This window comes from Myotis lucifugus, unplaced genomic scaffold, assembly GCF_000147115.1.
Source record: "Myotis lucifugus unplaced genomic scaffold, Myoluc2.0 scaffold_3, whole genome shotgun sequence".
NCBI lineage: Eukaryota > Metazoa > Chordata > Mammalia > Chiroptera > Vespertilionidae > Myotis > Myotis lucifugus.
This window is the reverse complement of record NW_005871051.1, coordinates 23,053,313-23,080,011: the sequence shown is the minus strand read 5'-3', so window position 1 is coordinate 23,080,011 and position 26,699 is coordinate 23,053,313. Positions and strand designations below refer to the sequence as shown.

Here is a 26,699-nt window from a genome sequence, read left to right as displayed (position 1 = left end):
TGTTAGGGTCAATTTGCATATTACCCTTTTATTATATAGGATAGAGGCCTGGTGCATGGGTGGGGACCAGCTGGTTTGCCCTGAAGGGTGTCCCGGATCAGGGTGGGGGTCCTGCTTGGGTGCCTGGCCAGCCTGGGTGAGGGGCTGATGGGTGTTTGCAGGCTGGTCACACCCCCTTCAAGGTGGGGGTCCCCACTGGGGTGCCTGGCCAGCCTGGGTGAGGGGCTGATGACTGTTTGCAGGCTGGTCAAGCCCCCCCACCAGTGGGGGCCCTCACCCCATGGAGGTTTGGCCAGTCTGGGTGAGGGGCTGATGGCTGTTTTCAGGCTGGCCACACCCCCTTTAGGGTGGGGTGTCCCCACTGGGGTGCCTGGCCAGCCTGGGTGAGGGGCTGAGGGCCATTTTCAGGCTGGCCAAGCCCCTCCGGCAACGGAAGCTCCCAGACTCTCCTTTTTTTCTTTTTTTTTTATTCTGGGATTTATTTACCTTCTATAATTGAAACTTTGTAGCCTTGAGAGGAGCTCAGAGCCGGCCAGGGCGGGCAGGCGGGAGGGAAGCTTGGCTTCCTCCATCTCCAGGGGCAACCCAAGCCTCCTGCTCGCTCCAGCTCCATGGCTGCCGGCCGCCATCTTAGTTGGGTTAATTTGCATATAGTCACTCTGATTGGCTGGTGAGCATGGCTTAAGGTGTAGCAAAGGTACGGTCAATTTGCATGTTTGTCTTTTATTAGTGTAGATAATTCTAGATTATGTTCAGGCCCTCTTCATTCAGAGACCTCTCTTCTAAATCACCTAATCTAATTGATGATATAGTTTTCTGGCAAGAAAAGCAGGAGAGAGGTAACCTCTGGAAACAAGACCATAGAAAACAAAGAGAAATGAAAGGGACCATGTATCAGTATCAGATGTAACCTGAGAATAATATTTAATATGCTCCAGGGCCCTTTAGTGTATTAACAAGTAAACCAAAGACTTAAATTGTTTCTAAAAGCACCAGTGTGTTAAAAGTTAAAAGACATACTAATGATCTTGAATCATGAGGAAAAAAATCAAATACTCTAAGGCAGCAGAAAAAAATAGTTACATAGATACACAGACATACACAATCTTTGCTGTGCTTTTCATCATAGCAAACCAAACTGAAACCAAATAAGTATTCATCAAGGAGGTGGTGATTAAATAAAATACTATGATATATACTTCTCTTCTTAAAAATGGTTTCTTAACAAACTGAATGCCATGAAAAATAGTCACAAGAGAGGAAGTGAAAATACAAGCACACAACTCTATTCACAATGATTTCAATGTTGTAAATACACATACACATACATGTTATCTGTACTCTTGCACACATACACCTACTCATGATATAGTTTTGCATATTTGGGTAATAGGAAACACTGAGCATAGTGGAGATTTTCCAAGTAGAACAGAGGGGTTAGCTTTATCTCTAGGCTTTTATTTGTATTTTTCAGTATGCACTAAAGCTTTGGTGTTTTGGTTAAACAGGCACTTGGGCACCAATAAGGGGAGATGAGAGTAATGGAAAATATAACACATGCCTAATGGCACCCCATCTCATGGACTAGATTTGAGCTTCTGTGGAAAGATTAGGCCAGAGAAAGAGGGAGATTCCATGAGGGACTGGGGTGACAAAGAAATCTGCCCAGTTGAGGAAAGGACCACCTGGCTTCCACTCTGCAGCAAACCACTGTGAAACCCGGTGTGCTGGGGGATGCTGTGGACAATGTCAGGGACAAACAGAGTGGGAGAAAGGCTACAGGGCCTGGTATAGCCATGCTCTCAAGCTGGCCGCTGGCAGTACTGGGAACCTTAAAGTGTTTTCCACAACTTATATACAAAATCTAAATGGGCTTCCATCTAAGCACACTAGAGACCACTCCCCCACCAAGGGACTCTCAGGAAAAACTCAGGAAAACCAAGAATTTTTGACTCAAGTGAGGACTAAAGAGCTGAACAGATCTGGGGGTAGCCTGACCTAATTTATATTCATAAAACAGATAGGAGGCTGAGATATATTTGATCTATGTGTTTCATCATGAGGAAAAATATAGACATGGAAATATATATATATATATACATTCCCTGGAAGGAAGTACACCAAAATGTAAAAAATAATTATTTTTAAAAACGACTACGTTTTTTTCTTCTTTATATTTTTCTGCATTATAAGTTTATCCTAACAATCACATAGTACTTCTTTAGTCATATCAATAATACTTATAAACTCAAGACACTATAAATATCATGTATATTTCTAGGCAAAATAATTTCCTAATAACGCAAAGCTTTAATAAAGGGGGTAAGAAAACACATATTGCCTTCCCTTTCCAATAAATCAAATATCCTTATCTGTTTGTCTTTTGACATCATATCAATAAATAACCCCCGGATTCTTCTTTTCTGGGACCTGAGGGAGATGGACCAGGGAGGAAGGCAGATGCTCGTCAGTGACCTGTTGCCTGAAATCTTTTTCTAGGAAGTGGGTGAGGGGTGTGTTACCTTCGGAGCGCTCAGGGGTTTTCCCGCTCTTACTGGTGGCTGCGCTGTTGACTGTCTCCGATGAGGTGCTCAGCTTGGTGCTCGGGTCTCGCTTGGGCTTGGGGGGTGGTTGTCTTCGGGAGCCACAGCTGCGGTCATCATCTGTGCCCCCCACCGAGTGCAGGGACTGTGACCTCACGGAGAAGCCGCTGGAGCAAGGATGGGGAAGTCGGTCCTGAGGAGCAGGCATTGTCATGAATCCCATGCGGAAATGTTTGCCGGCGTAACTTCCTTCGTGGCCTCGTCCTCCTTCTCCACCTATGCTGTAAAAGAAAGCAGACCTCAATCCATGGAGAGAAACTGAGCCAGGATGTGCCATATGGGATATGCTTCTGGGGCAGAGAGAGAAAAGGACTCACTGAACTACACAGTGTCTCCTAAAGCTTCTGCTCAAACATCGAATATCTTTTTTCACTCACATTTCATTGCTAAAAGGAATCTTACCTCTAAGCTTGATGTCAATGTGGTGGGGATATATTCGCCTACAACAGGAAAGCACTGCAGGTGACATGACAATATGTGGGGTTGCATGATCCTCTTACAGGTAGGAGACCAAATACCAGTATAGCAGTTGAGGAATGAAGTTAACTGACAACCAATGACTCATCAGGGGACTTTGTACTTCTTGTCCCCATACGTCTCAGCTCTACAGGGTTAGAGGTCCTTGTCTCCAAATGAATCACACACTTTCTAGAAGATACAGCAAGGGTCCCATTGAACAACCAGCTATCGCTGCCTCCTGGGCAGTTTGAACTTCCTTTGTATAGTGGCCAGCAGGCGACAAGATGAGTCTCCGTGTGGAAGAGATCATTGACCCAGTCAGCAGGAGGAGGCAGGGCTGCTGCCGCGTGATGGGGCAGAGATAAATATGTGTGGAACCCCTCTTGATAGTCTCTTGCCCAATTGTGATTTTGAAACATCATATGCAGCAACCCTGGCCTGAGAAAGTTTTAGTTACTAGGGGTTCCAACCTCTCATGAAAGAGGAATGAGTCTCACCACCAAGTGAGCCCAGCAGAGGTGTTAGAAAAGAATGAGAGTGAGTATCAACCACAGCCCCCATATAAATTGTAGTGGTGAGAGCTATAGTCTATCACACTAGCTGTCCCCTTGTATGGTTCCCCTCAGGAAGAGTCTCTTGGAAACCATGAAAAAGCTGCTCCCCAACCTGTAAGGGAGGTACAGCTGCTGAACTTGAGGTAAACTGTGGCAGCCATCAGATCTCCATCAGGAGAGAAACTTCTCTAAGGATAGGAGTTAGCTGACAGCCACCAACACCAGAGTCTTCAAATCTAGTGCAGTATCTTAGTCAAGGCACTCTCCCTGAAAGGCTTGTAGCCAATAGCTGAGCATGTTGTGCTGTGGGACCTGGCTATTTCTGCCCAGTGTGGGAGTCCTCTATGGACAATGTTTGTGTCTAAGTTCCCCTATTGGGGTGGCTGAGACTTTCCCATAACTATACCTTGGTCTGCTTTGAGGATCTTCCTATCCAATCAATTTTCCACCCCATTCTTTTATAGCTGTCAACCCTGCATTGTGGCCTGAGGCTTGTTCTGCCTATTTCTGCATTCTCCCTATCCCAGACACCCTCCTCAATAAATCTCTCACACTTTTAACCCCATATAGCTTGGTGTTTGCTTTCTAGAGGACATGAACTGACAGGCTTGGGAACAATCATACAGTCCATGGTATTCAGAAACCAAATAAGATGTAACAGAAAGCCTAAAAACAAACTGGAGACCCTAGAAATAAGAAATGTGTCTGAAAATAGGACATTCTCTGGCTTTAGACTGAGCATTTAAATGGTGGTTGGGGAGGGAGGAACCAGCTCCACTGTAGGAATACTTGGCTTGGAATGAAATGCATGGGGGCTGCAGAGTCTTTTTGCAGTAAGACTCTAACACTGAAGCTAGATTAAGCCTGACACATCTCATGTTATAAATATAAAAATGTTTCATAATCTTGAATTTAAACAAGTATGCTTTTTCTCACACAATGTAGGCAATGTTGCAAGATCTAGTTGTGCTGAGTAGTTTTTCTATTATAAAACACACAAAATAAGATTGTTTCCCCAGAAGTAATTGGTAAAATATTTGTAAACTTCTCACCCAAACAACTTAATGGCTAATGGACAGACCCCGGCTATTGTGTTCTGGATTCATTGAATTGTAGGCTTTATCCCCAGTTCCCTCATTGAGCAGCTGTGCAACATTAGTTACTGACCCCTAAGACTATTTCCATATCTCTTGAATAGTAGGACTGGCCTCATGGAATTGTTCTTAAGTTTGCCTGAGATATTATATACCAAGCACTTAGCACAGAGTCTGACATAATATGCAGTCAATAATTTTTGCTTTGAAATTCCTATTTTTAAATCCTATCCTCCTGAATCGTGTTTATGGAATTGTCATATGCATTGTAAGACCATGTCTCTAAAGTGTGGTATACATAAAGTGTAACCTCAAAAAACTGCATGCAGAGTCAAAACAAAATCCTACATTTAACTCGAAATATTATGATCATCTAAGCAAATATGTTCCTTATATTTGCTCTTAATTTTCTTCAATACTTGCTTCAGTTTTTCAAAGCACCTGTTGATCAGGACTGACAAGGAAAGCTACAAAACAAGTATTTCAAAAATGCTTTGACACTGCTATTCAACAGAGGTTGTTATTTGTCTTGCTGTCATCTTGAAAATCCATCAGCATTAATGTTGTGTCTCTCTCTTCCTGAGAACTATTTCCCTTTAGAGATGAAAACACAACCCCTGAGAAGGGTGAGCTACCAAGGTGAGATGTCATCTTTTGAAGTGACGAGGCTGTAGCTTCTGTGCGTAATTTTGAAGCAAACATGACAATATTTTATAGTAGAGTTTTCCTTGAGAACCATTGCAGAAAAACAGAATCCCATTCCAAATAGATAGATAATAGATTCAGCATGTCAAACTCAAAGGCTAACACAGGACAAATAAAAAAGGTTTAAGTTTATGTGGGTCCCGCAAAAAAAAAAGCTTCAATTTTCAATGTATAACTTCGGTACACTAATATCATTACTACATATCAAGCAGATTATTTTATTTTTTACTTCACAGCAAAAATACTCCAATTCCCACTTTTCTTGGAAAGTTTGATGTTTGTCAGCAATTTTTGTTTATTTTTACTACCATTTGATTTCAATAGAGACATACTGAATACAAAGGGCTGAAATAAATGAGTAATCATTAACATAAAATAATAGAACATTTTAATAAAAATTAATATTTTTTTCTTGAACATTAACTTACCAGGCACTGAATAACTTCACAAATTAATAAGTGTAACACAAATAAACTTATTTTTCTTGTTCTCTGAAAGTGAAATATTTCCTGTTGCGCACACCAAACAAGTCAGTCCAAGACTAAGGATGTGGCAGTCGGCCGCTAAAATATTCGCCGCTAGTATTAGTGGGGAGAAAAGGTGCACTGTGTGTAAGGCGCATAAGGGAAATGAATGCTACATGATTATTGTAATCAGTCATTAGCGAACATTGTAGTTCTTTATTAATAATTATGAATAACAGGATATTGTAAAAATTAAGTCATGAAATTTTTATTAAAATGTTTCTTACATATCGTTATATTGGCTGGGCCGCAAAAATATTTGTTGTGCCGCAAAAATATTTGTTGTTGTAGCCCCTGGGCCGCGAGTTTGACATGCTTGTAACAGATAGATAGATGAGATAGATGATAGATAGACAGATGATAGATAGATAGATAGATAACAGATCCTCATTTAAGCATAAGTAGGAAGTTTGTATATAAAATGAAGGGTTATGTAGGAGTAGTTACTAGCTTGAATATTTGCTTTTTCTGGAACAATTCTGTGAAGCTGAGTTCAAAAATCCATCTGTGACATTGATGTGTAATCCAGTGTATTTCTAACTACAAATTTGTAAACCACCTGGAATTTTTCTGTTGATTTTTCAAGGAAAAGTGCTTATCTGGCATCAGGGGACAGGCACATTTAATTGTGAAGTAAATGGGTAACTATCTGAAAGGAAGATGGAGGCTACAACTGTAAAGGAGTTAATGAAATTTGCCTGTGAGCAAGTTGATGGCTGTCATCTGCTAACTATTCATATCTTTCATGTTAGGCATTTTACTGTAATGAATGAAAGGAAATAAATATTTAGACTTTATTCATAAAACTTTTTTATGACTTTAAAAGTTTATACTTGGTGTTGCCCCCTTCTTGCCATCTCTTCAGATAAATTAGGCCAAATGTCAGGGACCCTATTCTGCCCAGTGAGTGCCTCCAGCCCACCCCACCCGAGGAACTTCTGCTCTAGAACTTGTCCCCTTTCTCCTTCAACATTCACCTCTTCTAGGTGTATTTCCAGCTAAAGCAATCTATTTCTTTTGAAAAATTGTACATAGTAAGAGCCAAGAGATTAATGGGTTATACCTTTTCCTATCTTGACAGGCAATATGCCTCAACCAAAAGTGAGACTTTTAAGAGTCATAATTGATTATATCTGCCATGATTTTTGGCATATGAAACTCATCATACAATTCATCACATTTACACCCATTCCATCCCCATGGGGCCTTTATGTGTACAAGTGGCTGTTTACCTCTCCTTGATCTTCGTGAGGGCAGATATCCTGTCCTCTTGCTCACTGCAATAGTCACTAGCACATTATCCATGCTCAAACATATTTGTTTTATGAAGGAAAAATGAACAAAGGAAGTATGTCCATTTTGGAGATAGACAGAGGGCTCAGTTACAGAATTTCCTGGGCATTAATCATTTGTGCTTCCCAAAATATCATTCTCCCTACTCCTGGTAATGAAAATGCCTGTGTGGAGACAACCTTCTGCCTCTTAGTCCGGTGTGTTACTCAGACCCAGTCAATCAACCGCTAGACCCCTGTGGCCACCGTGACTATTGTAGGGACTGGCAAATGATTCAAGTCAGTCCAACACAGTGAACACCATGCATCGTATAGAAGCCCAGACTTACTGCATGCCTCTCACTACCAGGAAGGGACACTAGTGGTACCAGGTCTGTGTCATTGTACAAGAACTGGATCTATTAATGCCTCCAGCTAGGCCAATCCTGGGACCCTTCAGTATGTCAACTCCTAAATTCCATTTTGTCGAAGCCAAATATAATTGGGCTTACTGGCACTTGCATTGGAAAAAGTCCTAAAGAAACCAATATAATGCAGCAATTACTAAATAAATATTTTGGCTAAGTGACATCAGAAAATGCAGTTGAGGCTAGGTAAGGACTAGGAATGATCCAGAGCAAGAAATGAATGAATCATACTAAAAACTGCTTGAAAATATTTTTTTAATCTAACATTATAAATTAAAATAATTAACTGCTTTGTACACTTGCCCAATATACATAATTTTACTTATGCAGTACACTTTGATGTGGAAATTTGGCTCCAGTAAAATTAAACTGTGTTCACATTTTCTTCCAAATTGTTCACTCACCATTACCCTTAATGGCTACTCTGAGCCCCATTTGCTCATTCAAAGTCATGATCTGTGGATTTTTTTTGCCTTAGGCTCAAACATTCTTTTCACCAATTCATATCCTCAGTGATATCTATTTCCTACTTTTGTGCTCCTAATATCTTATCACACTGAGATTTTTTTTCAGACATGAATTTCCTGTCTGGCTGCTTATTGATGTTTCTGGCATCTTAAGGTCAAGTGTTTAAAATGGAAACTTTATACATCTTTTTATTAACTGCTGTGGTAAACTGTTATTGAAAAAATAAAGAAAACAAAACAACAAAGTTAAAAAAACAAAAAACTGTCCCAAAGATAGGGAACGCAGAGTCCATTAGCTGCACATTGATACTCTTAAGCATTGAATATGTTATTTCTCCTTACTAGGATATTTTAATTCTTACCCAAAATTGGGTATCTCAGAAAGAATCTGAGATATGTAATCCACCACTGACTAGCTATCTAATTTTAGGTAAAAGGCACATCATTTCTGAGCCTCAGTTACTTTTATAATGAAGGGCATACTTCCCAGGGTTGTTATAAGAAATTAAAATAAGATAAAAACTTTCAAAAGCACCTAGCAAAGTGGCTGGTAAAAGTAAAGGCTAGACAAATATTAGTTTACCTTCCCTACCTTTCTGGTTGGCCAGGGAACTCCGTATCAGTTTTCATCTTCCTGTTCCCAGCTATGAAATAGGCATTTTAGTAAGTTTCCACCCTAGGAGACTTACTAAAGGAAAATACTCTAACAATATAAATGCGTTTTGCTTATTTCTGTAAGAGAGCTTTCACAGTAATTACCAGGCAATATACTTCCAAATCCAATTTAGCAGGGAAAGATCTTGCTGGAAAGTAAGGGGAAGGGAACATATTTTTTCTGCCATAATCACTAGTTGGGTATTGTCTAGAGTTAAGCAAATCGACTGGATGAATTTCATGCTTATTTCTGTCAAAACCCCATGATATTTCAAGATTTTTATGAACATTAGGGATCAGGGTAATCATGGCTGGGGAATTATGTTTGAAAAACAAATGTGCCATTATTTATTACAAAATACTTATCACCTAGAGTTTGAGGAGATATTGCTGTCCATTAATTTGATGCTTAGTCATAACAATAAAGTGAGGAGATTGGAATGGGGCATTGAGAGATATTTCTAACCTTTATTAAAGTCCTATTATTCACTTCTGAGGTTCTAAAGAGGCAGGACTGAAATATAATGCTTATTAAGCTCAGAACAAATTCTGTGGAACATTTTCAAGTGACTTATTTCTACTTGAAACATGACAAGTGCTTTTAAGATTAACATATGTTATTATCTATAGTACTTCAGAATCTAAAATTAAAACATTCCTATACATAAATATGACTCCTCTACCCCTTGGAGTGTTATGGCTTGAAGAAGAGAGAGTATATGAAAAATTCAAATCAAATCATGATATTCAGATTCGACTTAGAATATAGTTTACAGAAGTTAACATCGTGGGAGTTCTTTTCCAAAAATTCAACCACAGAAAGGAAGGTTTGGGAAAAATATATTTTATTTGTGTCTTTAAAAATGATATAAGTTTTGAATATATTTTGAGAACATGCCAAGGTTTTAGAAATGAGTTGGGCTAACCATATGTGGCCTTTTTTGTTTTTTTTTTCAAATCAGAAGTAGAAACTAGAAATACAGAACATTAACTTTTATGGCCTTGAAGTTCCTCAACAGAAGGGGTTAACTTAATGCCAATTTAAAGAAAAAAAAAATTGGTTTGTCTTTTGACAGGTATAATTGTTATGGTGAAAGAAACAAGTCTGTGTGGAGCATTTAATTCATTTACTCACTATTTGCTCACAAATATGAGTGCCTACCCTTTGTCATTGACCAACGTAGAGTGGTCCTTGTCCTCAGGGAATTGCAGGTTATTAAGCCAGCATGACTTCAGCACCATGTGGTCAGATGTTCACCCAGAGGAAGTAAGGGGCAGATGCAAAGGAGCCCTAACCAGACTGAAGTTCTGGGAAGTCCCCTGGGAGGAAGTGGCTTTTCCAGCTGATGCAGAACATGAGTAAGACTTAATCAGATAAGGGAGAGAAGGAGGGAGAAGAGAATTTGTGTGCTGACAGTTGAAATCTAGAGAAACTGAGATATTACAAAGTATTTGAGTAGAACTTGATGGGACCTTGTTTGTCTTGAATTTACAAAGGCTAGAACAATGCTTGGCTCAAAGAGGGCACCCAACATGTACTTATTGATCCAATAAGTGAAGAAATATGTCATTGAAATAGTTCAGAAATAACTCTCAGGTTTTTAAAGCACCAGATGAATGATAGTGATATTTAATAATATTGTGCTCCAGTTCCCCTTTAATTTAGTTGCTATTTTTTATTGTTGACACTTATAGATGTCCCCATTTCCCCCCACTTTGCCCACCTCCACCCAGTCCCCACTACCCTTTCCCCCATCCATCACCACACTCAATTGCCATTTTCTTAATTTATAATGGAAAAGGAAAATTTTGTGAATACTCATGCACTCTTAATTCTCATTCTTGTTATAAGAGTTAGTAAATTGAATGCAGGAGTCAGCTTAATCCCCTCCTCTCCATCTCCACTGGCCTGCTTTGGTTTAGGTGCTCATCAGTTCTTGGCTAAATTAATGCAATTGCCTCTTAGCTGATCTTTTTCCATAGTGCTGCCAGATTTATCCTTGTAAATGCAGATTTGCTCTTGTCACTCTCTAAATTAACGCCCTTTGATAGCTTTTCCCGTTCTTCAGACTAAAAACCCCCACTTGTATGTGACACTCAAGGTTTTTTAAGGTTTAAGTCCTATACCAAGTCTCATCTGCAGCACGTTTTGTCCTTGGCCTTAAGAGTCCTCTAATATAACATGCTATGCCAAGTGTGGTGATGAGCCTAAGGACACAGGATAAATCATGACCTCAGCCATAGTCATGCTGCTATTGCTGCCTGAACTAAACTTAAAACATCCCTTTAGTTAAATCAGGTTTTAGGACCTAATTCAGATGTGGTTTCTTTGAGGAAGATTTCCATGATCAGCAAGGCTTTCTTAAGGCTAACCCCAGCGCCACTCCTCTAGGCTGTTGCAGGGGTCTCTGTTTCACCATCCCAGAGCACCTCCTTCAGGGCATTCTACAAGCATCACCTGTGAATCGATCCCCTCTACTTGTCAGGTCCCAGAAATATGTTGCAGTTTAAAGAGTATGAGGGTGACTGGAAAAAGACACTTAAGAAAGACCTAGACATTTATAGAATCATTGTAAAAGGTGAGCTGTCAATGAATTAAAACACACTGCTGTTTGATCTTCAATCTCAAAGCAAAAATCCTTCAATGTCTTTCTAAATAATATTTTAAAATTATCTGAATTCAACTTACGTTGACCCTCCTTAAAAGTTAAGATAATGCTATACTTACAAATGGTACACAACTCATAATGACTGTTTCAACGCGTTAAGACACCTCAGTTTTGGTAAATCTGAATTCTTCAACAGAGCACCACAAGGTCCTTTTTCTTTTTTTAAATCCTCACCTGAGGATATTTTTCCATTGATTTTACAGAGAGTGGAAAAGAGAGGAAAAGACAGAGAGAAATATCCATGTGAGAGAAATACATTGATTGGTTGCCTCCTGCAGGAGCCCTGACCAGGGCAGGGGCCGGGGAGGAGCCTGCAATCAAGGTTCATGCCCTTGACTAGAATCAAACCCGAGACCCTTTAGTCAACAGGCTGATGCTCTATCCAATGAGCCAAACTGGCTAGGGCCTCAAGGTCTTTTTCACAGAGAAGATTGTCACTCTCCCTTTGTCTCTTTTCTCCTCCCCAGTTTTGAAGTTTTTACACATTATCTAGCTAATCTCAAGTTTTCTGACTCAATCTCTTTCACCATGATTTTTTAACATATATTTATTGTTCCACTTTATTAGCTATTGACTTATTCTTATCAGCAATCAAAACCATTGCAAAACATTTCAGGCACCTCTGTCTTTAGAAACACTTTCTCTCATACACATGTCAACTCCTGCCCCATCTCTCTCATTCTTTCTCTCTTCCTTTCACTCTCCCTCCCTTCCTTCTTCCCTTTTAGTCTTCCTTCCCTCTCATTCATTTACTAAATCAGTCATTTATCTTTAATTCACAAATATTTATTGAGTACATCTTGTGTGTCCCAAACATTGTTAGCTGCTTGAGATTTTTTTAAAATAAGACATCGGGTTCTCAAAAGTCTGGTCTCACTGTGACTGATCCACAAATCACATCCTCTATCTATAGTATTCTGATTTCTACCATCAAAGACTCAACTAAAATGTTATTTTTTAAAGTCACTTCTCCTTGCTAATTCCATAACCTAGGAAGTTTGGGGGTTTTTCTCTGTTTAGATGTCTCTTGGTCTTATTTAGACCACAGCTTCTTGCTGAGATGACCCATTTTCCTTGGCTTCCATGACATTGTCTTCTCTTATTTTTCATCTATTTGATTGTTCCTACTTGGCATCTTTACTGACTTATCTTCTTACCCTTCATGCTTCAGGATAGGCCAGGGTTCGGTTTCCACTATTCTCTTTTCTCTGTACTTGTCCTAGACCAGTGGTCGGCAAACTCATTAGTCAACAGAGCCAAATATCAACAGTACAATGATTGAAATTTCTTTTGAGAGCCAAATTTTTTAAACATAAACTATATAGGTAGGTACATTGTTATTAACTTAATTAGGGTACTCCTAAGACTCAAAGAGCCGCATGTGGCTCGCGAGCCGCAGTTTGCCGACCACTGTCCTAGACATATATGAAATTTTAAGACTTCACAGCTTTATCTTATTTACATGATTTATCAAGCTAATATTCCACTGTTTCTGCATCCTATATATATATTTGCCCTTCCAACAAAATGGTGGATAGTTTCAAATGGATGTTCCTTTGACACTCAAGATTAATATGTTTCAAAACAAACTCAGCATCATCTCCCTGTTCCCTCTATTGGAACTGTCTTCTAGAGCATCCTCATTATCTCTCCCACAAAGGCCAAAATCTTCCAAGTTAACTTGACACTTATATTATTCCTAGGTACACATATTCAGCTGGTCAACAAATCCTCCCTCATCTCCCTGGATCTCAAATCTGTCTTCTATTTTTCAAATCATGTACAAAGCTTTTATTACTTTTTTTGGTCTTGGCTACTAGATGATACCTCACTTAGAGTCTCTATCTTAATTTCCCCTTGCACTAATCATTAACCTGAAAAAAAAAAGTCCTAAAAAGGGAATAAGATTATTTCATTTCCCTTTAGAATCTTCAGGATTACCCATAATAGAGTCCAGTTCCTCTGTAAAGCAATTGAAGATTTGCATGACCTGACCCAACCTCCTTTCCAGTCTTGTCATATTACCCACTCACATAGTTCTGTCCCAATAAGACAAATTTCCTCTTCAAATTACACCTTACACCTCCAAATAAATAAATAAATAAATAAATAAATAAAACATTTCAAGTTCACCTGGGCCTAAATTGATTTCCACTTCCTTCCTGAATCTTTCATCAATACAGTCTCTCTTCACTAGCTTGAATATATTTTATATTATTTTTTACTTTCTGCCTTATATTATAGCTGCTATATATAAACATAAGATTTAAAATTTTTCAGGATAGGTTTTATATTTTGTACATTTCTTTATCTCCCATGCCTAGTATACTTCTTTGAGCATAAAAAGTAACATGTAAATGTTCAGAAATTTAAATCAAATTTAGACATTAATTCAAAGGGATACATAGTTATTCTACCTTATTATTTCTAGGTATATATTAAATTATAGGGTTACAACTGTCTAGAAAAGTTTGCTTCACTAAAATAAATCTGGCAGATGAAGCTTATTTAAAATAGAAGTTTAGTTTGGAAGGAAGTGAAGAAATAAAGTAAAACAAAGAATAAGTACACGTCATCCAGAAATCCCCAGTGTCTAAAGAGAACTGAGCTCAAGATCCACAATTAAATAGTTAGCCCACTTTTTTTCCAGGAAGCACCTGCAAAGTGGAAAAAAATCTATAATCTGTGCATCTACAAAAAAAGACTATAAATCTTACACATACACACATTCTGCACCCACACTTTTTATCCACCCTACTTAAGAGATTCTGCTCCTAAATCATGTGACCAGTGGAGAATTCATTTCCAAATAGATTCATTTATTTATCAAGTGGAGTGGTAACACATAACCCAACGATCCCTAAGGATATTTGTGGGTTAAAATGAGAATGTAAAAAAATGTTATATTGATGACGTGTTTTTTCTGTTTAACAATAATGAAAAAAAATTTTTTTTAATTGAACACACTACCTTGGCAAACTGGTAAAGCTGAGAACTGTACCCTTTGGTATTTTTAAAGTTTATTGGGAAAAAAAGAGAAAAAACAACAACAAACACATACCCACAGTTCTAAAAAACAAATTTTCATCCCTCATCCATATAACCAGAATGACATGTAAATATGAATCGCTAGAGATACTACTTAAGAACCGAATACTCATTCATAGATGCATTAGTTCTTCTAAATGGAGTGGCCAATGTGCTATCTGTATGCACAACAGGTTGTGCATCAGCTTAATGCACCCAAATGTAATAACATGATAGATTGAATTATAGATGCCATTGACTGCCTGTGCAGAGGCCAGAAGCCTGGCTCCCTATTTTTCTAGAATGACTTTCCTGGAACAACTCACTTTCTCTGATTGGTTTTCTTCATACAAAATAATTGAATCTAATGCTCTGTGTCAATGCATGTACTTGGATTATTTGCTTTATGGTGCAGCCCTTAGGGGCTTCAGAGTCTGGTGTTAAAATTTGCCTTTGATCAAACCTCACCCTCTCCTACACATCTTTATTCATAACAAATTAGAAGCTATTACCACAACATATTAGCAACAGTTTTAATACCTACAGTGCATCTTAAAATAAAAACAAGCAATGTTCCTATTATAATGAAAGCAGTATCTTTGTTGGCCTCATTATAATATTTATAATCTGTTATTTGTTGCATGTGACAGCATGGTGAACCTGTGCAGTGCAATAGTGAAAGATACACACCCCTTAGGGTTTATAGTTTAATGAAGAGTATATTTCAATTTAAGATCTATCCTGTTAGAATAAACCATTCTCATGCACAGGTAAAGGGATCAATTTCAGGGCTGCCTCTTTGAAAAGGAAGTTTCTATTTACTGAAGAATGGTTCAACCTAAGGAGGACAATTTACTTAATTGTTCTTTGGCAAAAGTTGGGGTCCTCCCATTTATAACTGTCTTTTGTGGGCATCTGTTTCAATCTTCTGTTAAAGAATTTGCAAGCCTTAGAAAATATAGGTTTGAATCCAGATTTGAGTCACCAAAAGAGCTTTTCATGAAACTCATGTAGTTTTAAAAAATGAAGCATGGAAAATTGTAACTTTTAGGTTAATTTAGGAATACTACATAAGAACCAGAGTTAAATATACATACATTTCCTGACCACTCCCTTTCTTGAAATCATCATAAAGAGATCTTTATTTGCCTATCTCAGTTCCTGCTCTCATGATCAGAACCTGGACCTTTTGATTACCAATAACTTCATTCCCTCCATAACCTAAATCTTAAGCATTTGTATCATTGACTACTGATATTTATCTTTCCAGCTCTCTACCTCTGCTTGCTTAACCTTAAGTCTCCTCTGACATTTTTTGCAACATCCTATCCATTGGTCTTGCAATCTTCTCTGTGTTCCTCCTCAATTTCTGTGCATCTTGTCTTTCTGTGTGCAGCTTAAGTTTTATGATCAGTCTTTGTTATAAATCCCTTCAAATACCATCAACACCCTTGTCCTTGTATGCAGTGTTAATGTGATGAGCATGGCTGTGTCAAACGCAAGGTCGTGGTCTGGAAATTCAGGATAATAGAAGGAGAGGCTGTCATCATCACATGCACAGATGACCTCAAACAACAAACCAGATTTGGTCAGTAGCCTTCTAAGACTTTCGTCTTTCTGTCATAGAGTCTACTGAAGATCCACTCAAGGGAACACTCCCTTGCTCAAATGCCCACAACAGCATTTGATTTTAAAATATTTTATAATGTGACATCACACATATTTAATTACATTTTCTGCTACTAAATTCACCAATATCCCATTCTCTGCTGATGACCTCCATAAAAAACACAGATACTGATTAATTAAGATATATTCAATTAATTAAATCTGTAATTATTGAAGACCTATCTGTGCTAGGTAAGATGCTAGGTCCAGTCATTCAACAGAGATCAAGATATTTATCTTCCCAAAACTTAGAGTCAAGGAGTGGAGACAGGTTTTAAAACTGATACAATGAAGAAAATAGAGTGATGTGAAAGAAAGAAAGAGGGAGAACTTTCTTCAGATGAGGGGATGAATGAATAATTCATTCTTCTGTAGAAAGTATTTTTTTTCCTTCCTTCAAATTCTACCTGCACTTTGAAATCCAGCTTCAATTCACCCTCCAACAGGGATCAACCTGCTCTCACTGGTGGTTGATTTCTCTAAACTTTTCTAATTCCTAAAACCACATAAGTGCAAATAGAACAGATATTTTTACTAATTCATTTCATAATTTTAATTTTTTGTTTCCAAATAAAGTAAATTTTTTTGCAATGGGTTGGGAATGTTATTTCTTATGTTTCTTTTAAACTATTACAGACCCTGGTATAGTCCTGAACATTAGAAAACTGTTTTAACAGAAAAACTGATCAATGAATACTTTTTATGAAACAGCAAAATAAGCAGGTGTGTAAATTTTATGCAATAAATGAGTTACATGAGCACTATTAATTTAATTATGCACGATAAACAAATAAAGTATTTTTAATTTTTTGGCCAAATTTGGAGTTTTCATAAAGTTAATGCATTGTTTCGGATTTGTATTATTAGTTTTTACTAATAATAGTAAAAGAAACACAGACATAAACAAGTTTCATGGTTTTCTCTTGTCTTTCATTGAAAATTTTTGTAAAATCCAGGCAGACAAGACCCTCCCATAAGGATGAGAATAAAAATGCAATCGCATTGTATACATGACCTCTATGAGCAGAAATCAATCTAGTCCATCTCTTCTTCCCATTCTACCTTAACCCCTAAAACATCATTGACAGGAATAGTAAATAACATTTCCCTAGACAATACCACCAAGTTCAGGAAAAAAAAGCACAGAACAAATCATACCTTGACAAATACATGTGGAACACTTATTTGCAAATCATTTCTTTCAAACTGTCCTTACCCTCTGTAGGGCCCAGTTTTCTGGAAGGAATGAAATTTCATATCTTGATATCTAGTACCTTCTTTCAAAAGCCACAGGCAGGCAATGGACCAGAAGTGAATGGCTGGTTGGGACAAGAAGGTGAATTCAGCAGAACTGGTCACCTCGGAGTCAAGCATTAGTGACTGAACCTACACAATGGACAGGATTTGATGAGACTAAATGCATCAGGGCAACTGATTCATTCTTCCCTTTTAAAGTCACCCTCACACTCAAGCCAATACTTCCCAGTTCTCTGCATAGATAAAGAGACTCTTCACAGTAAGTCAGGTGACAGAAACTTTGGCTCACATCCAGTTTTGTGGGGAGACACAGTCATTGAGTAGTTTGTCTAGCTCAATGAAATTCAGTGATCTATGTGTCACATTCCTTCCCATTGGGGAACTGCCAGTGTTCCCACTACTTGATTAATAAAATATTTTTCTTCTTAAGAATACTGAATGCTGTCAGACATTTCATATGATGTGTGGCTACAAACAAATCCCCATTTTACAAATTAAGTAACTGAGTAATAAAAGAATGAAACTAGCAAGAACAGAGTAGAATGGAAATGAGATGAAAGAGGTAACTGAAAATGTGGGCTTGATTCCTAGTCCTTGCAAGGACTGTGCTTTGAGTGGCTTGAGAAGTCATTAAGTTTTTTACTTGTATGCCAGAACCGGGGCATCCTGGCTTGACAGAGCCTCCTGTACACATGCCTTTCCACCTCCAAGGTGACTTCACTTTGGTAGCTTGAAATTGGCCACAGTGGAAATATTCCCATGGGGGAATCAGCAAATGCCACAAACTGAGGCTTTTCCTTCTTTTCTTATAAAGGTGATAAACTTTTTGCTGTTTTGAACAAAAGAGTAACATGGTATGAGCTAAGTTCCCAGTTAATGATGGGAATTGGAAGGTGAGAACACAGTGGGAGGGATCAATTTGAGGATACTACACTAATCCAGATGAGAGTCCAGTGACTTGGGTGGTAACCATGGAGATAGTGAGAACAATTTCGTTGTACACCTGTTGTCAGGAAAATAACTTGACCAGTTGGTTTGAGGAAAGTAGAAAAATCCACACATTTGTGTAGAATCTCCCATTATGTTTATGTTGGCTGCATTGCATATGTAGATAAACATGGTTATAAGAGGATTTCACCCTGCAACTCCCGGTGCATGGCCCTGCACCAGCCCTGGCATCATCCTGAGACCTGGCATGGTGACCTCACTCTTTACCAGTATATGTCCAGGGAATTCATTTTAAATACACTTTTTAAAAATGATAAAAGTTTCTATAAAAATGTCCTTATTTCAGCAGACCCTACTTTACTATGCACCAAACTGTCAGGATACATCATGGAAGTAACATCTAAATTATCAGTCTTTTACATTCATACAAAATACATTTATTCCTCAAGTAATAGGTTTGTCCTCGTGAATATGCAGTACAGTCTGATTACCCATTTTACAAATGAGAAAACACACTCTGGTAGTAAATTGACTGAGAGAGCCAATTCCAAGTGTTTCACTTTCACAATGATCTGCCTCTTTGTACTATGCTACATGGCTGACATTTGAACTGGGGATTGATGACTCCGCATACTTCCTTTAAGGAGTTGGCACAATGCATGGATTGAATTACTCATAATAATAATGACAGTAATAATAAAATTATGCATACTTTGGGGATATTTCAGGTTCAGTTTCAAATCACCAAAATAAAGCAAATATCAAAATAAAGTGAGTCAATCAAGTTTTGGTTTCCTATTACATATAAAAGTTATGTTTACACTGCACTGCAGTATATTAAATCACAGTATGTAAAAAATGTATATAACTTAATTAAAAAATACTTCATTGCTAAAAATATGCTAAATATTACCTGAGCTTTTAGTGAATCATAATTTTTTGCTACTGAAGGGTCTTGCCTCCATGTGATGGCTGTTAACTGATCCACAGATCACAATAATAAAGATAATATTAATAAAAGAGCTTGAAATATTGTGAGAATTGCCAAAATGTAACACAGAGACACAGAATGAGCAAATGCTGTGGGGAAAAACAGTGCCGACAGACAATGCCACAAACCTTCAATTTGTAGAGTGCAATATCTGCAAAGAACAATAAAGCAAAGAGCAATGAAATGAGGATGTGCCTTTAATCATTTATGTTTAAGGCACTCTCCTATACATGCATCATCTCCCAACAGCCCTAGGAATTTGGGACTATTATTGTCCCTGTTTTGCAGATGGAAAGATGGATATAAGGACCCTCAGTAACTTGTCCAAGGTCTCACAGCTTGAGACTAAATTGGTTTTGAACCAGGCCTGCCTACCCCCAGAGTTTGTGCACAATCTTATGACTCATAGATCATAGGGATTTATTTTAAGAAAAATATTTCAAGAACAGAGTCTTAGAATATAAATATAATGCTTGACAAGTTAACTTGGTTAAAACAGTGTTGTTTCTTATGTCCCTAACATAGATGCTTCTATCCATCAGCAGGCAAAGGGATAGTCACTGTGACCTATGGACATATAAGGACTTTACTCTTCCTAATATGCATCAGTCCTCTGGGCCATGGAGTCACCAACATTGAGGGGGAACATGAACCTTCTCCTGGCCTTTGCTACTTAGGGACACATCTCTGCCCTTGACCTGTTCCACACAGACCGTAGACTCAACCCACATCCATTGATATATATCAGCACCTCCTATACCATTTCTGTTCATCATCTCCTGTTCCACAACCAGATAGAATATAGGTTTCAATCTTTTACTACTTGAGAATGTGCAGCTAATGAATGACAAAAGAATATAAATGCTAAGATCATAAGCTTTCACAGCCCGGACAATCTTTGATTGTTTTAAAGGAAGTGTCATAGAATCAATGACTTTTATAGTGAAGATGAACTTTCTGAGATCATACTAAAAATGTCTGCTACCAACAGCCAGGGCTATAAGTAGGTCTCATCACTTGAAATGTCACTAACTACAGAGTAAAGACAGCCCCATTCTCACCAGCCCAACCCATTGGAAAGAAGTCATTGAAGTAGACAGCACTATAGTACATGTACTGAGGAAAGGAAAACTTACTAAGTTCTTTCCAAAGACAAATAATTATCATAAAAACTATAGAAATACATGTGATGAAGATTCTATAGTCAAGTCTGAATTTTAGGAAGTTGCTGAGAGATTGCAAATTCACAGACATTTAAATTATCTGATTCAAAGTCTATAATGAAACATAAAAAATATTTCAACAGATGTGTGGAATGATAGTGTTCAACACAAAATATGATTTGTGTGTAATAAAGCATGGTAGGGCTGAGATGCCTAAAGAAGTAGATACGTTTTTAACCACCAAAGGGACATTTCCTTTCATCATAACCTGACTAAGGAAATCACTGATTCTTTAGAGAGCCAATTGATAGAAATTTGGTTCTTACATTGTATTTCATAGAATGTGTTATCACTTATATAATTACTAGAGGCCTGATGCATGAAATTCGTGCAAGGGGCTGGGCCCTCGCAGACCCAGCTTCATCCTGAAGGTTGTCCGGAAGGTCATTTGGCTGTCCGGTCTAATTAGCATATTACACTTTTATCATTATAGATGCTACAGGGTAATAAACTATGTGTGGTACTCTTCCTATAATGTGGCATTTTTATTTTAACTTTTCTCTTGCCTTTTTCAAATCTGGTTTTAAGAGCTCTTAGAGTATCATTAGCAAGGGATACTGGATGGACTAGATCACATTCAGAAGGCTCTAAGGCAGCGGTTCTCAACCTGTGGGTCGTGACCCCTTTGGGGGTCAAAGGACCCTTTCACAGGGGTTGCCTAAGACCATCGGAAAACACATATATAATTACATATTTTTTTTGTGATTAATCACTATGCTTTAATTATGTTCAATTTGTAACAATGAAAATATATCCTGCATATCAGATATTTACATTACGATTCATAACAGTAGCAAAATTACAGTTATGCAGTAGCAAGGAAAATAATGTTATGGTTGGGGGTCACCACAACATGAGGAACTGTATTAAAGGGTTGCGGCATTAAGAAGGTTGAGAACCACTGCTCTAAGTTTTGTCCATCTTGATCCTCATTCTGTCCCCAGAATCTAGTGCATTACTTAGAACCTGAACACCTCAAAGAAGTACTGCTTATAACAAACCAAATAAGTCATTTCATAAAAACAGGAAAGAGTGTAATGCTCCAGGTGGGCAAATCTAAAATTCAACACAACTCCACAGTAACTAGTCCTGCAAATCAATACATAAGTGCCCAGATTTGAGATTGTCTTGGCTAATAGCAAACTTTAGGACAATGTTTGGCAAGTCCACATTTGCAGAAAAGACAAAGGGATATTGAAATTTTAATTTACATAATTACTAGTAGTTATCTCTATTCTCTCAGGACCCATATAGTCCTCTTAGAGTCAGGCCTGATTAACTCCCATTTTAGCCTCTGGATTGCTAATCCTGGTTTTGGATTACCAAATCCCCTGAGGCACATGCCTTCCTCAGTCTCCTTGACATCTTCCTCACCCCGGGGACTTTGCTGGAGAACAGTAGGTACTCCTTGTAAAAGTTAATTCACAGAGAGGCTCAGAGAGCCTTCCATTCTTCCTCAAAACTAGTCTCCAGCTTCATTTAGCAACAAGCATCCACAATCACTTCTCCAAAGCATTGTTCATGGAAACGGCTTGAACATTTCTCTTCAAAGGATAATGATTATGGGTCTCATGTGTTGCTGAGAGTCTTTATGTTGTAAGTAATCAAAGGAATACCTTTGGGACAACATTGCATGTTGAATGGTATAGAATAGAACAGAATAGGATGGAAATTGAATCTGAGAGCCAGAAGCTGCTCTAAGTCCCTAGGGTATTTAGTTCAGTGTTTCTTAAAGTGTTCTAACAAATAGCAGCTACTCCAATGGGTGGAATGTGAACTTAAAAAGTTTCATAGTCAAGTTATCAAAAACAGCTACACTGAAGACAGTTCAGCAGGTTTCTTAACTTCAGGTCACAAGGATAAACAATATTCAAATGTGTACCCTGACTACCCAAGAAACTTCCACAGTTTGGAATGGTCCCCTAACTCTTTCACCAGGAATCTCACAGAGCTATGAGCATCCTCTGGGGAATGGACTTATAGTTAGTGATTTTCAACCCTGGCTGCACATCAGATCCATCTTCAGAGAGAGCTATTATTTGGCCTGGGTCAAGGTCCCAGATACTGATGTTTGAAAAGCTCCCATAACAGTCAGCCAGGGTCTCATAACAGTCAGCCAGGGTTGAGAAGACTTGTACTGTGTGTGAGTTCAACCCCAATGTTTTGGGTGTGAGAAAACCCTGCTTACTTATGCACCCAGGTCCTGGCTGCACAACCCCATATTGCTTTCATGATCTCCATAAAGGTTGAGGCTTTCAGGCACAGTAAACACTGGTACTTGTTTTATCTCTAAAGAAGGCATTACAGCCGAAACCGGTTTGGCTCAGTGGATGGAGCGTCGGCCTGCGGACTGAGGGGTCCCGGGTTCGATTCCGGTCAAGGGCATGTACCTGGGTTGCGGGCACATCCCCAGTGGGGGATGTGCAGGAGGCAGGTCCTGGCTGCACAACCCCATATTGCTTTCATGATCTCCATAAAGGTTGAGGCTTTCAGGCACAGTAAACACTGGTACTTGTTTTATCTCTAAAGAAGGCATTACATCATTTATTATATGTTTAATCAGGAAGGGAAACAGGAAGGTGTTGTCTTATTTTATGATTAATTACCAGCTTCTGGAGAATGTTTGAAAGAAAAAGTAGAACCTCTAATCTACGACGAAAATGACTACAAACATGGGAGAACATATTTGCCAATGATATCACTGATAAGGGTTTAATCTCCAACATTTACAGGGAACTCATGAAACTTAACAATAGGAAGATAAACAATCCAATCAAAAAATGGGCAATGGACCTAGATAGACACTTTTCGAAAGAGGACATACAGAAGGCCGAAAGACATATGAAAACATGCTCAAAGTCACTAATTATACGAGAAATGCAAATCAAAACGACAATGCGGTATCATCTCACACCTGTCAGAATGGCTATCATCAACAAATCAACAAACAACAAGTGTTGGAGAGGATGTGGAGAAAAAGGAACCCTTCTGCACTGCTGGTGGGAATGCAGACTGGTGCAGCCACTGTGGAGAACAGTATGGAGCTTCCTCAAAAAATTGGAAATGGAACTCCCATTTGACCCAGTGATCCCACTTCTAGGAATATATCCCAAGAAACCAGAAACACCAATCAGAAAGAATATATGCACCCCTATGTTCATAGCAGCACAATTCACCATAGGTAAGATTTGGAAACAGCCTAAGTGCCCATCAGCAGATGAGTGGATTAGAAAACTGTGGTACATCTACACAATGGAATACTATGCTGTGGTAAAAAAGAAGGAACTCTTGCCTTTTGCAACAGCATGGATGGAACTGGAGAGCATTATGCTAAGTGAAATAAGCCAGTCAGAGAAAGATAAATACCACATGATCTCACTCATTTGTGGATTATAGAGAACAACATAGACCAGGGGTCCTCAAACTATGGCCCGCGGGCCACATGCAAATACAAATATTGTATTTGTTCCCATTTTGTTTTTTTACTTCAAAATAAGATATGTGCAGTGTGCATAGGAATTTGTTCATCGTTTTTTTTTAAAACTATAGTCCGGCCCTCCAATGGTCTGAGGGACAGTGAACTGGCCCCCTGTTTAAAACGTTTGAGGACCCCTGACATAGACTGATGAACAGGGACAGATCCAAAGACAGAGAAACAGCGATCAGACTATCAATCCCCAGAGGGAAAGTAGGAGAGGGAGGGGGTAAGGGGAAGAGATCAACCAAAGGACTTGAATGCATGCATATAAGCCAAACCAATGGACATGGACAACAGGGGAATGAGAGCATGAGGGGGGGGGGGGGCGGGGAATGGGGATTAATGGGGGGATAAGGACACATTTGTAATACCTTAACTAATAAAGAATTTTTAAAAAAAGGAAAATGACTACAAAAACATAACTGTGATGTGGACTTTGGAGTGAGTATGCAGCTGAATGAGTGAAAGCTTTCATTTCAATTGAGAGAGGATGTCACCAGCCACCAAATGCTTTTGTAGATGAAGTAGGAACTGCTCTTCCCCCTGGATTCTTAGCAAAGCTATACTGGAAAGCATTCATTTCCTTACCTGGGCAGCCCACTTCCCTATCTACTAGGTGGTTTTCAGTGGGATTGTTCTTTAAGGGAAGTTCTTGTTTCAATACTACTGATAGACTCACACTCAGCCACCATCAGAACGAAATTCATTTCATGACAACTATCAGGAAGGAAAACAGTAGGCCCTGGGCTGCGTAGGCCCTTGTGGAAACTGGGTAAAACCTGCTCTGAAAGAGTGTCCCTTGAGAGAGGGACAAAGGGGGCAATGGCCTACTCAGAAAGTTTGAAAAGGAAAAGTTGTATCAAAGAGCTGAAATAAAAATTCCTTTGAGCTCACATGGTTGGTTTACAAAATGAGCAGTGCAATTTTTGTCTTACATTAAATAAACAAAATCTGTTTACTATATTTTCAAAGGCCAAGGATTATCATTCTTTTCCTGGCACTTATGACTTCATTAGGCATATGCTACCAGGCATATTTGTTCTCCTCTAATCTCTGTGGGAGAACAATTAAGATTTTTCTCTGTCATTTTTTTTTCCTAAGCAGCAGCAGGATTATGAAATAGAAGCACATAAATTTTGATTAAAACCCTATTATGGTCAATCGATATGGGCCAGCAGGAACTTCTTAAGAAACAAAGAGAGCTTTGTGGATGCTGAGTCCAAATTTACTTTTGTTTTAAATGGGACCTTGCCTTTCCTCTTCTTCTAAGTACCCTGGGAATGTCAGGATGTCAATGCTTCCAACAGCTATGCCACAGTACACAGAAAATGACAGTGGAGGATTTATTGAAAATACTTCCTGTGTAATTGTTTCCTGTGGGTGTAGGGAAAGTGTGTGCATGGGAGGGTGATGAAAAAAAATAGAAAATTATTGCTGCCCTAGCCAGTTTGGCTCAGAGGATAGAGTGTCGCCTGTGGACCAAAGGGTCCTTCCTGATTTTGATTCTGGTCAGGGGCACGTACCTTGGTTGTAGGCTCCTCCCTGGCCCGGGACCTGGTCAGGGCTCCTGAAGGAGGCAACCAATTGATGTGTTTCTCTCACATTGATATTTCTCTCTGTCTTTCCTTCTCTCTTCTACTCTCTCTAAAAATCAATGGAAACATATCCTTGAGTGAGGATTTTAAAAAAAGAAAGAAAATGATTGCTAACATATCTGATATCTGTCAATGCCCATAAATAAACAGCACCATCAGAACTACTGTAGGTTACCTCCTAGTGTGGGTTAAGCTGCTCTAGCAAAGCTAATTCAGAATCTGTATCCTGTCAAGTTGAAAGTTATCTATGAGAAAACAGAAAACAGGCTCTAGAATAAAGCAGAAGAGGTTAAGGTGAGCTGTGGGGACCAAAGTGGGCCCAGAGGCCAGCACCACTGAAGGAGCCCACCTTTGTGTATTGTCCCCTCCCATCACTTCTTGCCCAAATACACATCTGTGGCCACGGCCAGGCCAAACCTTATTATGGCTGAGAACATACCAAGATTCTTCCTGAAGGAAGTTGAGCCAGGCAAAGGCCACTCAGCCTCCAGAGTGTGTCCAAGAAGACAGAAACCGGAGGAGATAGACGTGAGAGGCTGGCCTTAATTACCAGATAGCACTGGATGATTTTTGTCTTATGTGTGATTTCTGAAGTGCTGGTCATTTCTGACCCGTGTTATTCGTCTCCTGGCTAATGTTCCTTTAACTAGTAAGGCTCTTCCTATCTAAAAAATTTTAATGTACAGCTTTCTGAGGAGAACTGGAACTCAGATGTGCATGGAAAAGGAGTTAATGGCTATAATCAGATAATTTTCACAAAGGGAAAGGTGAACTGTGAAGAGAGGAGGAGAGAATAATGTGGGTAAGAATAGCAAGGTCTACAGCCAACTCACCTCCAAGGTGGGCCCTGATGGGGTTTAATCTTCTGTTTTTTAGAACAGTTATGACTATTTATACTGAGGACAATGAATTTACATGAACAGTGGCCCAAAATAAACCCAGAGGTTATTTCAAACACTATTTATATGAAGCAAAGGTCTCCGTGGAGAAAATCAGTGGCATTTGGAATCAGAGATCACATCTAGCTAATACCATAAGCCCAGCTCAGCAGTAGACAAGGCTCCTTGCCTGTGCCTGCTTGCTC

At 38.8% G+C, this 26,699-nt stretch overlaps 1 protein-coding gene across 1 annotated transcript in view; it reads right to left on the bottom strand.

Moving 5' to 3' along the window:
* NYAP2 (neuronal tyrosine-phosphorylated phosphoinositide-3-kinase adaptor 2) overlaps positions 1 to 26,699 on the bottom strand; it is a 164,035-nt gene that overhangs the window by 80,658 nt on the left and 56,678 nt on the right. Inside the window, exon 2 of the mRNA XM_023761866.1 lies at positions 2,523 to 2,824. Coding sequence (XP_023617634.1) covers positions 2,523 to 2,824 — 302 coding nt within the window. The remainder of the gene's footprint in view (positions 1 to 2,522; positions 2,825 to 26,699) is intronic.